General features: G+C 33.5%; 3 protein-coding genes across 4 annotated transcripts; 2 read left to right on the forward strand and 1 right to left on the reverse strand.

Annotated features, from left to right (window-relative positions):
• Nucleotides 1-1,767: 1,767 nt before the first annotated feature.
• On the forward strand, nucleotides 1,768-4,913 carry LOC111297001 (laccase-7-like). Its single transcript, XM_022891519.2, has 6 exons — nucleotides 1,768-1,860; nucleotides 2,286-2,437; nucleotides 2,893-3,137; nucleotides 3,281-3,409; nucleotides 3,492-4,454; nucleotides 4,725-4,913. Exons 1-6 carry the CDS (start codon nucleotides 1,768-1,770, stop codon nucleotides 4,853-4,855), a joined length of 1,713 nt encoding a protein of 570 aa, XP_022747254.2. The 3' UTR covers nucleotides 4,856-4,913.
• A 2,270-nt stretch (nucleotides 4,914-7,183) lies between these two features.
• On the reverse strand, nucleotides 7,184-8,968 carry LOC111296643 (uncharacterized). The gene is made up of 3 exons (XM_022891041.2): nucleotides 8,810-8,968; nucleotides 8,391-8,717; nucleotides 7,184-7,565 (listed from the first exon to the last, which is right to left on the reverse strand). Exons 1-3 carry the CDS (start codon nucleotides 8,871-8,873, stop codon nucleotides 7,438-7,440), a joined length of 519 nt encoding a protein of 172 aa, XP_022746776.2. The 5' UTR covers nucleotides 8,874-8,968; the 3' UTR covers nucleotides 7,184-7,437.
• Nucleotides 8,969-10,611: 1,643 nt separating this feature from the next.
• Nucleotides 10,612-12,707, forward strand: LOC111296085 (fructose-1,6-bisphosphatase, chloroplastic). Of its 2 annotated transcripts, XR_016326211.1 has the most exons (4): nucleotides 10,612-11,189; nucleotides 11,577-11,800; nucleotides 11,901-12,407; nucleotides 12,501-12,650. XR_016326211.1 is itself a non-coding variant. In XM_089741510.1 (3 exons), the coding sequence occupies exons 2-3, from the start codon at nucleotides 11,976-11,978 to the stop codon at nucleotides 12,570-12,572; spliced, it is 504 nt and encodes a 167-aa protein (XP_089597636.1). In that variant the 5' UTR covers nucleotides 11,661-11,800; nucleotides 11,901-11,975; the 3' UTR covers nucleotides 12,573-12,707. The 2 variants fall into 2 exon arrangements, 1 of the variants encoding a protein (XP_089597636.1); XM_089741510.1 differs by lacking the exon at nucleotides 10,612-11,189 and having other exon boundaries at nucleotides 11,661-11,800; nucleotides 12,501-12,707.
• The last annotated feature ends 138 nt before the right edge of the window (nucleotides 12,708-12,845 follow it).

The following is a 12,845-nucleotide window of genomic DNA, read 5'->3' on the forward strand; positions in this document are numbered from 1 at the left end:
TTATTATTATTTATTTTATTTATTATAATTATATGATAACACAATATGGATATAAAACGAAAATATGACACCAGAACAACACCACATTAATTTTAGCAATAATTATACATAAATTTAATAAAATTAAAAAAATATATATTTATATTTTTGTATTGACATAAATTAAGATACATAATTTTAGTATAAAAATAATATAAACATACAAATTTTAATATTTTACGTTATATAACTATATGAATCATTAAATCTAAATAAAGTAATGGATTTTAAGATAGGGTTGACTCAATCCAAGCATGGTATATTATATACACCATTTTTCTTCATTTTTCCTGATTTTACTTGGCCAAATTCAGAAAATTATTTTTTTAGTGAAATTTTGAATATTCAAGGGGATAAATAGTTGAGAACTTGACTTATGATTCATAATAAGAAGTTTTTTTTTTTTTTTTGTACAATTATTTGTTATCCTCAATATCATATTTTTCCAAGGAGTCAAAGACTATCAAGATAACAAATTGCAATAATTTAAGACTAATGTGATGCTTTACTAACCTCAAGTATTTATAGGGCGTCGGAAGTAAGCTAGACGACGTAATTTATTCAGTATTAACCAATCCCACATTAAAGTAGACTCCATTTATTTATGTTACTTTTAAAATATGATGTTCCACAAGTTTGAAATTTAAATTTGAGTATTTATATATATATTTATTGTATTTTGAGGTTGAAGTAAAGGGTGAAATGGAAATCTACATTATATTTTAATATTGTACATATTGAATGGAGTTGGTTCAACGTTTAGAGATTGTTTAAAATTTTGCATATTATAAGGTGAACCAGAGAGTTGGGTTAACTGTTCAACCTAATGAAGAACCGAAGCACATCTTATTATCACAATTCACAACCTTTGGTTAAAAAACCAAATTAAATTGATGATTTCCACAATTGTAATTGTGACGGTTTGATCATTAAGGATGACTAATTGAGCTTACTAATTCCATATTGAATAAGTAATCAATTAATAAACTTGAGCACTCCTTTCAATTAGAACCAAAAACGTATACGCTATAGCTATATGCATATTTGCCTTCTTTTTCCCATCTAAGTTCAATCATTTTTATATAAATTTAGTAATTTAATATTTACTAACCCAAAGCACTATGCACCAACACCTATTTGATGTGCCCTTTGCCTCAAAATTGCACTGTGATTAGATTTCTTAAAGGACGAGCCAGCAGGACGAGCCAGCAGACTTTTTAATAGATTACCCCAAAACCCAATGGAAAATTCGACTGAGGCAATAATATTGGTTGAAAATGGGAAGAGGCCCTTTGGACTACAGATAAAATATTTCAAATTCTGAAGGACTTTTTTTGCTTGAACAACCAAGATTCTATCATATACTTCTGCATAGGAAGCCTTTTTTTTCAATGGCCAAACTTAATCCCCCTAATTAACGAAGGTTCGACTAACTCATTGACTGCCCAACTCAAAATTCTAATAGCAGAAAATACTTTCCAATGGCTAGGTTGTTTCGCAATCGTGTGCCAAATGCTATGGCCCATCTTTTTCTTTTTTAAATTCTGGATATTGCAGGCTATAGTTGACAAATATTTACGTAGGTTAAAAGAAAAAACCCCACACTTCTAATATAAATAGAAGCTCTCGTTTCTCTTACCCTCTCATTCAGGGCAAAGAAATCCATATTTTTCTCTCCCTCTCCTCTCTTCTTTCGTCTTGGTTGGCACTTGGAACCCTTCATTTAAAATGGGGGGCCCTGGTTTCTTTTTTGCTTGTGCTTTGCTTCTTCTGCTTGCTTCAACAGCTTCAGCTGCAACAATAGTGGAGCACACATTCTATGTAATCCACAATCCATTTTCATTTCTTTTCATGGATTAATTGAATTAACCTCTCCTTTAAAAACCAAAGGGTCAATTTTTTGCATTGCAACTCAAGCTCAGGGCAACCTGGCTGTCATTGCAATCATGGCCTTGCCAAGTAACACCATGCACGTTGAATATATACAAAAAGAAATTAAAAACTTAAAAGTTAATCGTACCAGCTTTTTCAAATACCCTTTAGGATATTCCTTTAATGATATCTATCTCTTTGATTAGCAACCTTGATTAGGTACATACTTAGGTCATTAGTCGCTGTTTATTGCTCAACCTTCTTTGCCCTTATAGGCAGATTCCCTATTAACCTTTTTTCTCTGAAGGAAAGTGATTAGTGTTTGACTGGTATTAATATTTGTCCCTAACATTATTATTTTAATTTGTTGGCAGGTGCAAAATTTAACTGTTAGTAAGCTATGCAACAGCCAAGTGATAACTGCAGTAAATGGCAGCCTCCCTGGCCCAACAATTGACATTCAAGAGGGTGACACACTAATTGTTCATGTGTTTAACAAGTCACCTTACAACTTGACTATTCACTGGTAAAATCCTCATGAAAGATACAAGTAGAATTTAATTAGTTTTCACCAAATTTTTTTATTTGAATTTGACAAAGAAAAATGAAGCATAATAACAAATCAAATCTTCCCTTCCTGCTAAGAGCTAGCTGTTTCTAGCGTCAGTTTGCTAATTCATTTGTGTAATTATTTTTTACTTATTCTTCAAAATGTTTTGTGTTTTCGTGAAGAAAATGAACATCACTGTCCATACATCTTGAAGCGAAGTCGGTTCTTGTTTTATTAATTCAGAAGAGAGATTTAATTAAAAAAAGAATGCTCAACTCCAACAACTGATAGTATAGTTATATTCATATGTTTAGTACTAAAACTAAATTTATAGCTTAGTTTTTTCTCTTATACTAATAGATATTGATATTCATATGTTAATTTGACTATCGGTATCGGTTGTGTTGGTGGACTAATGATTGTTTGAGCAGGCATGGAGTGTTTCAGAAACTGAGTGGCTGGGCAGATGGACCTAACATGGTCACTCAATGTCCAATTTGCCCCGGAAGTCAATACACCTACAAATTCACAATCATTGATCAGGAGGGAACCCTCTGGTGGCATGCTCATGTGTCATGGCTCCGTGCAACCATCTACGGTGCACTAATCATTCGCCCCAGAGCCGGCCAGTCCTACCCATTCCCTAAGCCCTACGAGGAAATTCTGATCATATTAGGTAGTTAATCGCTTTCAATTTATAACAGGATCTAAGATTCTACTGAAGAATGTCTAAGACTATTAGTTGATCACAAATAGTTTCATAATGTTGCAATTCCATAAAAGCAATTGGCTTAACAGAAAATATCAATGGCGTTGCAGGTGAGTGGTGGAATGCTAATGTCGTTGATGTGCAGAACCAGGCACTTGCCACTGGCGTTCTTCCTAACATTTCTGATGCTTATACGATAAATGGATGTCCTGGTGATCTCTACCCATGCTCTAAAAACCGTAAGTGATTACCAATACATCTCTATGCACGTACCCGATTTTAGTAATTAATGTTAAATTAAATTATATGGTTTACCATCAGAAATGTACAAGCTTAAGGTGGAGCCAGGAAAGACCTATCTCTTACGCATTATCAACGCTGCACTCAATAACCAGCTCTTCTACAAGATAGCGAATCACAAGATGACAGTTGTGGCCACTGACGCCAGCTACACCAAGCCTTATGTCACTGATGTCGTGGTTATGTCCCCTGGCCAGACAGTCGACATTTTGCTAACCGCCGATCAGCAGGTTGGGTCGTATTACATGGCCGCTAGAGCATATGCAAGTGTAGCTGGAGCTGTTATACCGTTTGATAGTACTACAACAAGGGGTGTCGTCGTATATGAAGGTGCTCCGTCTTCAGCAACACCGGTAATGCCAGCCCTCCCTGCATTCAACGACACCCCGACGGCCAACAAGTTTTTCACCAACATTACAGGGTTGGTTGGTGGGCCTCACTGGATCCCGGTCCCACTTATGGTGGACCTCCAAATGTTCATCACCATTGGATTGGGGCTCGAGGTATGTCCAGCAAACACGACTTGCGAGGGTCCAATTGGGACGAAACTCTCTGCCAGCATGAACAACGAGTCCTTCGTGTTTCCCATCAGCTTGTCTATGTTGCAAGCCTTTTACTTCAACGTCGGAGGAGTTTACACCACTGATTTCCCTGCTAAACCCCCAATTCAGTTTGACTACACCAACGCAAGCTTTAACATCAATAACCCATCTCTGTTCTTCGCTCCGAAAGCAACCAAGGTCACCAAGCTTAAGTTTGACTCAACTGTGGAGTTAATCTTTCAGAACACAGCTCTCCTTGCAGTGGAGAATCATCCCGTGCACCTCCATGGCTTTGACTTTTACGTATTGGCTCAAGGGTTTGGAAACTATAACCCCGCCACGGATAGAAAGAAGCTCAATTTTATCAACCCACAAATTCGCAACACTATTGGTGTGCCAGTAGGAGGATGGGCTGTCATCAGATTCAGAGCAAATAATCCAGGTTAATTCTATGATCATTAACTTAATTTCATATTAAGTTAGATAGTCAAATTTTGTGACCATGTCAAGGGAATTACTTCCAAACCTGGTTTATACAAGTATTAGAGTTCCTTTCTCTAGTGCAGTGATGAAAGTGATGGTTCAATGTTTCTTTCTTTCTTTCTTTCTTTCTTTCTTTCTTTCTTTTTAATTTCTTTGTCTAGCCCCTTGTGAAAGCATTGAAAGATTAAACTTAATATTGTTGTTTCTATTCATGATCTCTACTGTGCAGGTGTATGGTTAATGCATTGCCACCTAGACATGCACTTGTCAACGGGCCTGGCCACCGCCTTCGTGATTGAGAACGGACCAACTCCGGAGACAACCTTGCCTCCACCCCCGGCCGATCTACCACAATGCTAGCATCTATAAAGATATAGATTGATGAAAGAAGTTGAAGTTCTCTTAGATGACAGTGCTTTTTTTCTAAAGGGTATAAAAAACTTTGAATTATAATTAAAAAACCATTCAAAGTTTTTATTTTTTTTATTGTAATTAATTAATCTTTTTCATATTTATTTACATCTAATTAAGTTTTATTTGAATAAAAAATTAACAATTTTAATTTTTTTAACAAAAATAAAATTTCATATGATATCAATAAAATAAATAAAAATTTTCTACATTGTGCAATTAATATATATATATATAAATTAAAAATAAGATATTCATTTTTTCTTTTTCTTTTTATTTTCTCTCCCACTTTCTCTCTAAGATCACTCTAAAATTCAATTAATTGTAATTCAAGAATTGCTTAATTCAATTTTTTTTACGTGATTAAACTTTGTTAAATTATAATTTAAGGATTATTAAAACCTTAAATGATTTTAATAAAATTTTAATGACTCAAATTATTATTAAATTATAATTTAAGGAAATTTATGTCCCTTTTAACTTTTTTATTTTTATTTTTCTTTTTATAATTTGAATTTCTTTTTCACTTTCAGTGTTTCTAGTCAAGTTATTCTCGATATAATAATTGAATAATTCATTGTTTATTATTCTTTTGCTATATATCCACACTTAGTTTTTATGGATTGGATAATATTATAATTTATAGCATTTTTATTATAAAAAAATCATAATTTGAAAATAAAAAAAATTAAAATATTAAAATTTAAAGCAAATGAAAATAAAATACTAACAATTTCTTAGTAATATTAATGCAATCGAAATTCTTATCCAAAAAATATTAATGCAATTAAAATTTACACGTATCAAGAGGGGAAACAAATATACGAAATTATTTATAAAATATAAAATTCAAACCAAGAACAAATTTGGCAGCTTCTAAATTCAGATAAGAATTAGAACACATGAAGAATAATTAACCGACAACATTTCATTTGGAAATTAAGTTAAATCCCAACTCCAAAAACTTTTTATTTGGGGGCTCTTTGAAAACTTTTATAAACTTGATACGTAATAATTCATGTCTTAATTTTGTCCTCTCAAACGACAAACGTTAATATTTTTTTTGAAAGTTGAATAGGTGAGTATTTGAGTCCCCATTACAGAAGCTTCTATAACTTAACAACTTATATAAAATCTTTTGTTAATAATTTTCTAATTATGAGGGCTACCCACTGTTTTAATATATATATATATATATATATATATATATGAGATCTATTTGTATTAATATAATTTATATATTTTTTGGACTCTTAGCTAAAAAATAAATTTATAACTCATTGGAATAAAAAATATTTTTAAATTTAATAATTTTGATTTAAGAATCTAAAAAATATAAATGAATCGTTCTTCATATATATATAAATTATTTTACATTTTTTAATAACTTCATGAACAATTAATGCATTTACTAACCAACTGTTAGGTTTAACAAACCACTTGTATTCGTCGTACACATAAAGTTTAAAGTCGATCTCATATCTCTATTATTTCAATCAATAAGAGCATTTTTTTCAATATATATTAACGGTTAAAATTTTATTATTATCAATAATTATTTTTTATTAACTTAAAATTTGGTATGCATGATTCACATGAATAGAATATAAAATTCAACAAGTGAATTAAAATATATATAAGTTATATAAAAAATATGAAATAGTATAAAATTAAAATTTTTTAGCCCCATAATGTAAAGTTAAATTAGTTTTACAAGGGATCCTATTCTCTTTACCCTTTGTTCCGTGCAAAGTGTTTGTTGGTTGGGCTTTTTAATTAGCATCCGGCAACCAGGATTTAGAAATCGCGTAGGCCCTACAGGACACTGATTTGGACCAAAAAATGCTGATCATTGAAAATTTGGGCCAAAATTTGATCTGATGGATTAGATGGGCTAGTATACGAGAGACACGAAATAATAATAACGATGGATCTTTCTCCAAAATAAATAAATAAATAATAGCTATCTTTGTATATTTTTATGAATTTAGTAATTATAAATATAACATGAAAATGATATTAAAATAATATGATTTAAAATTTTAATAAAATTATATATTAATTTGATAAAAATAAAAAATTTATGTTTTATTTTTGATATATCACACAAATTTGATACGATAAAATTTTATATTTTATATATGTTTAAAATATCACGAATGTGATACAATATATGAATTGTTAAATCTGATTTCTTAATCCATTTTTTATTCTTCATGTTATTAACGTTTCTCTTACATGATCGTAAAGCATATACTAAGGAATAAGAAGTACTAATTTATGAATTTGGTATGGTATTTTTATGGATCACCATTTATAACGAATGGAAAACAAATATGATTGTTTAAAGAAATGAAAAGGAAGCAGCAGCTGCCTGCTGCCCACCACACCATATCCCTCATTCAACTCCACTCATATAAACAAACCTCAAATTCCCTCCTCTCTAAAAATTCACTAAATTATTCCTCACACCAATTTACATCTCGAAGCAAAGCAATTCTGATGAAACCATTATTGTAAAAGTAACTTTATCACAGGGGAGCTGACGCAGGAGCTAGACCGACCGGTTGACCAGGGGCAGCGCCTGAGCTCAAGAGTTCGACCATGGTACGCCGAGGGTTGGTGCGCTGAGCGTTGCAGAGATCAGGCAAAAACACTCCTGCATGCAAGCAATCATAGATTAATAGGCTTCGACTTTCATTTCTAATTAATGGGGTCTCGAGGAACATTGAGATTTCTTTACCAAACAATATAGATTCCTTAAAAAGGTAAAATGTCACAAGCAAAGCATCATGACAGCAAGTCGGCAATCTAATCCGCATCCGACCTGATTTAATCTTATAAAATTGATATAAAATATATATATATATATATATATCAAATTCAAAATTAAATCAAGTCAATTTTAAAAAAAGATGAATTCGAATTTTAAGTAAATTTGTTTTGATTCAATCTTTTATATATATATATATGTAATATTTTTTGTTATTTGTTTAATTTTAAAAGCATATATATATGTATTTTATATTTTTTATATTTATTTAATTTTATATTTATATTTAAAAATAATATTTTATATTAAAAAATAATATTTTATTAATTTTAAATCAAGTAAGATTGATTATGTTTATATATATATATATATATATATATATATATGGATCAAATTTAAATATAAAAATAATGTTTTAATATTGAGTAGATCAGTATTTATTATATAAAATTGAATTGGGCTTGTGATAAGCAAAAATCCATCTCGATCGCCATCAAAGCACTTTCACATGTAAAAACAAAAGAAATCAGAAAGTGGAAAACATGCATGAAAAATTGTAAAGGAAGATACATGTTCCCTAAACTACTCTAGATGTGATTAAACTTTTAGTATTAGGTTATCGAAACGTGAAGCTTAAGCAAAGAACTGAGGACAGATTTCATAATCTTCTAGAAATTCATTCATAAAACAGAAAGCGGTGGCAATTGTTACCTTCGCCGGCAGCCAAATTGAAGTAAAGGTCAACAATGTTGGGGCAGTTTTGGTAGCAAGCCGGGGCACAAAGCTTGGCAGTCAATTGTGGTTCAAGAAGGGAATCAGATGAAATGCCAATAGAGTTTCTGTCAACCCCACAAGCACGCACACATTCATCAGTCTCAATGTACTCAGCCATCCTCTCCACCACCACCTCCGATGTCCTGCATTGATACTCTACGTTCCCGTCTTTCTCCACCGCTGTCTCCAACAAACATCTCTTCCCGGAAGATGCTATCGAAAACGCACACACACCCTTTGGCAAATCTTCGCAAACAATCTCAGCTGCAAAGAGAAAAACAAACAAAGATATAACATAAATAAAAGATATGTAATTTGATGCATCAAACCATTTGACTTATCAAACAATTACGCACCTAGAGAAGCATGGAGGAAAAGAGAAGAAAGGAAGAGGAAGAAGGGGTATTTCAAAGAAACCATGATTAAATTGATGATCAAGCTAGCTTTTAGGTTTCTGTGAAATGAGATGGAGATTGATGAGCGGTTTATTTATTTTGGTACATATAGAAGAAGAAATGTGAACGATCAAACAATTAAGACGCGTTTGGGCGTTTACCAGTCTCTCCTTCGAATTTCTCGAGTCTTTAGTTTTAATTTTCCTTTACGCCATTTTCAAAGCTTTTTTTTCATTTCTTTAATAAGTTTTGGAGTCGATTCTTTGTTGGATACGTGGTTTCCTTGTTTGATACCTAGTTAAGGACGTGTTTGTTTGTCTGTATGCTCCAGTTTTCCAAATTTCAACCCCAAGAATTTTCTAGTTCCACTCCATTTTTTTTGTTTCTAGACTTTTAATGTTTGAAACTTTGAACAACTTGGCTTAGCTTATTCGGCCCTTCTCCATTGTCTCAATGCCTAACTTTCGAATACTATATTCTCTTTCTTTTGAAGTTCTTGCCAATCAAAAACGAAAATTTGAAAACTTTCCCACAAGATCAGTTTTGGATGCGTGTTAAGATGTTTATTGTGTCAGGATTACGTTTTATGATTGAATTTTAACGAAATTAAAGTATCCAATTGAGATTTAATATACACATATTTCCATTTTGATTTTCAGGATCATTGACTAATTTGTTAATTTCTGTTGTCATTCATAATTATGAAGGTATTGACCTATATTTGCTAATTTTTGGAACAATTTCCATTTTAAAAAAAAAGGAGAGACATGAAAGCCGAAAAGCCATTAAATACTGGGAAAATTGATGGGTCAACCCTTTTTAATTTGGTTCAAAGTCATCTATTTTTCCTTAAGACTCTGTTGGTTTTCTTGTTCACATCGAGAAGCTCGGCTGGTTCGGCCATCTGTCAACTTTGCTGTGCTGACAGTGAACGTGAAAGGGAAATTCATAAACATTAGTCATTTGGTCTTCATGGAAAATTAGGGGTGGCACCCACCTGAATTAAAAAGCAAAGAAGTTTCATTTTGTTCCTCAGTTTTGGTGTCTCTGCTACGCGAGAATATGACCAGGGTTTTGAAAGCTTTCAAGGAAATTCTAGGAATAATGTTGCATTTGCCAACGTCATCTAAAATGACAAATGATCTTCATTCTTTTTACTTTTTACACCATGGACTATGATGATGATGATGTTTTCGTCTTGGTCTCCAAGGATGTATTAGGTTCTAAAACTCCAATTCCTAAGAACTTGCAGCGCATCAGTGAAAGGTGGAGACTGATATTGATAACCAAGGAGGAATAAAGTTAACAAAGTTGGCTCAAATAATTAAGAATAAAGGAATGAGGGATCTAATTCAACTTAAACAAATATTATCTCTCACTATTAAAAAGATATAATAAAATATGAACAACTCAAGTCCCAATGAAAACCGGATCATCACATGTTCACCATGTTTTGGATTTTTATCAGACCAAAGCATCAGTTTATTTCCCACAAGATGGCCTTACAAAACCAAGTTTTTCCTCGGGGATTGAGCTAATTTAACCAAGCCCTAACCCAAGAAGTTTTGGACTGAATTGCAATGGTTGGACTTCCACGAAAGTGTATACAGCCCATATTGGGGCCTACTTGGTTTGGCTCTTGTAAATTATAAGCATCCCAGGCTCGTCCCGTTGGAGGCATCAAGTTAAATGAACCATGATCACAAAACTGGATGCGTAAAGGGGGATAAGTGGGTCCCAAATTAACAGAAATTGTTTTTGCAACCTCACAATCCCAGCTTCGGCGTCCACATTGCAATCCTAGTCCGCACTGCTGGGCTGCTCTGACAGGAAAGAAAATAACAGATATCAAAAAGAACAAAAGAAGAAGTAAACAACAAAGCAGAAAACCAAAATTATGGTTGCAGTAGCAGCAGCCTTAGTAACGACATCATCTCAACTACTGTTATCAGGCTCCCGTTCTTTGTCTCGTCTGTCTCCTTTTCAGTTATGCGTCTTTGATTCCAAAACCCTTGTCTCATACCCCAGCAATAGCAGTAACACTATCAAGAGAAGGCATGTTGCTGCCGGGGTTTGGTGCATGGGTGTGGGGACAGCATCACAGGCAAAAACGAAGAAAATTGGGTTTGAAATTCAGACACTAACAAGTTGGTTGTTGACGCAGGAACAAGGGGGTGTTATTGATGCAGAGCTCACTATTGTGATTTCCAGTATTTCTATGGCATGTAAGCAGATTGCTTCTTTGGTGCAAAGGGCTAGCATTTCCAGCTTGACTGGTGTTCAGGGCGCTGTCAACGTGCAAGGAGAGGATCAGAAGAGGCTTGACGTCGTCTCAAATGAGGTCCTGTTATCAAATACTATCAACCATGAATTCAGTTTCTATGAATTATATTTTGCAATTAAACAACATGGACATTCTCAAAACTTGTGTCAGTTCTTAATATAGTTGTCAATTGGTTGTATATCATTCATTAAACAGTTCAATTCCGGAGACTGGACACTTTGACAGTTCTCACTTTAAATACCATAGCAGCCCTGCTGTTTTGGCTATCTACACGTTATGTTTTATAAAAAATGGCTTTCAGAAATTTATGACTGAAGAATTATTGAAATTGGCATTACTTTTGCTTCGGCCATTTGGCAGAAATAGGCAATAGTTGTTTTAGGATAAGATTTCTTTGCTACCAGGCGAAATCCAAGAAACTGATTAATTGTTTTGCACGTACAGGTATTTTCCAACTGCTTGAGATCAAGTGGAAGGACAGGGATTATAGCATCAGAAGAAGAAGATGTGCCAGTGGCAGTAGAAGAGAGTTACTCTGGAAACTATATTGTGGTATTTGACCCACTTGAGGGATCATCCAACATTGATGCTGCTGTATCCACAGGTTCTATTTTTGGAATATATAGCCCAATGATGAATGCCTGGCAGATATCGGTGACGATTCCACCGTAAGTGCTCCATATCTAGTACTTCATTGAATTTCTAACACATGCAAATCTCAAATAATTTTACCTAGAAAATCCTAATTGTTTCATGCATGGCCTGCAGCTTGATTCATCTGAACAAAGATGTGTTGTGAACGTGTGCCAACCAGGGAGTAATCTACTAGCTTCAGGCTACTGCATGTACTCGAGCTCTATAATCTTCGTGCTCACATTAGGAAAGGGGGTATTCGCATTCACCTTGGATCCCATGTATGGTGAATTCGTGTTAACTCAAGAGAACATTCAGATTCCTAAAGCTGGAAAAATATATGCATTCAATGAAGGAAATTACCAGTTGTGGGATGACAAGTTGAAGAAGTACATTGATGACCTCAAAGACCCTGGTCCTAGTGGCAAGCCTTATTCTGCTAGATACATTGGAAGCTTGGTTGGAGACTTCCACCGGACACTGCTATATGGTGGAATCTATGGTTACCCCAGAGACAAAAAGAGCAAAAATGGCAAGCTGAGGCTCTTGTATGAGTGTGCACCAATGAGCTTTATTGTGGAACAAGCTGGTGGGAAAGGATCTGACGGACATCAAAGAATCCTTAATATCCAACCTGTTGAGGTGAGAAACATTTAACTACTAACTAGTTTGTGATTTCCTTTTCTTGCCGGTAATTATAATAATCAGTGTTCTGTTTTTGTGTTCTTCTAACAGATACATCAACGTGTACCAGTTTATATTGGAAGCCAAGAAGAGGTAGAAAAATTGGACAAATACTTGGCTTGAATAAGATGCAAAATCAAAGATACTATTTTTGTTTATGGAAACAAGGAAATACATTAAATTGCAATTCAAGATGAAGATAAAGTTATCCTTATTCTGTAAATTTTGGGGAAATCTTTGATTGGCGGCACAGCAGAAAGGTCACTGAATTAAGTAACTATCTTTACATTTTAATCAATCAATATTCATTGAACCAAAATTACTAAAAACTTGTTTGAAATGGCTAATGCCTTTAATCAAGAAGTGGTTTGTCCATCTCATTTGAGGCCCTACTCC

Source organism: Durio zibethinus, chromosome 12, assembly GCF_047325235.1.
Source record: "Durio zibethinus cultivar Kanyao isolate XHJ-2024 chromosome 12, ASM4732523v1, whole genome shotgun sequence".
NCBI lineage: Eukaryota > Viridiplantae > Streptophyta > Magnoliopsida > Malvales > Malvaceae > Durio > Durio zibethinus.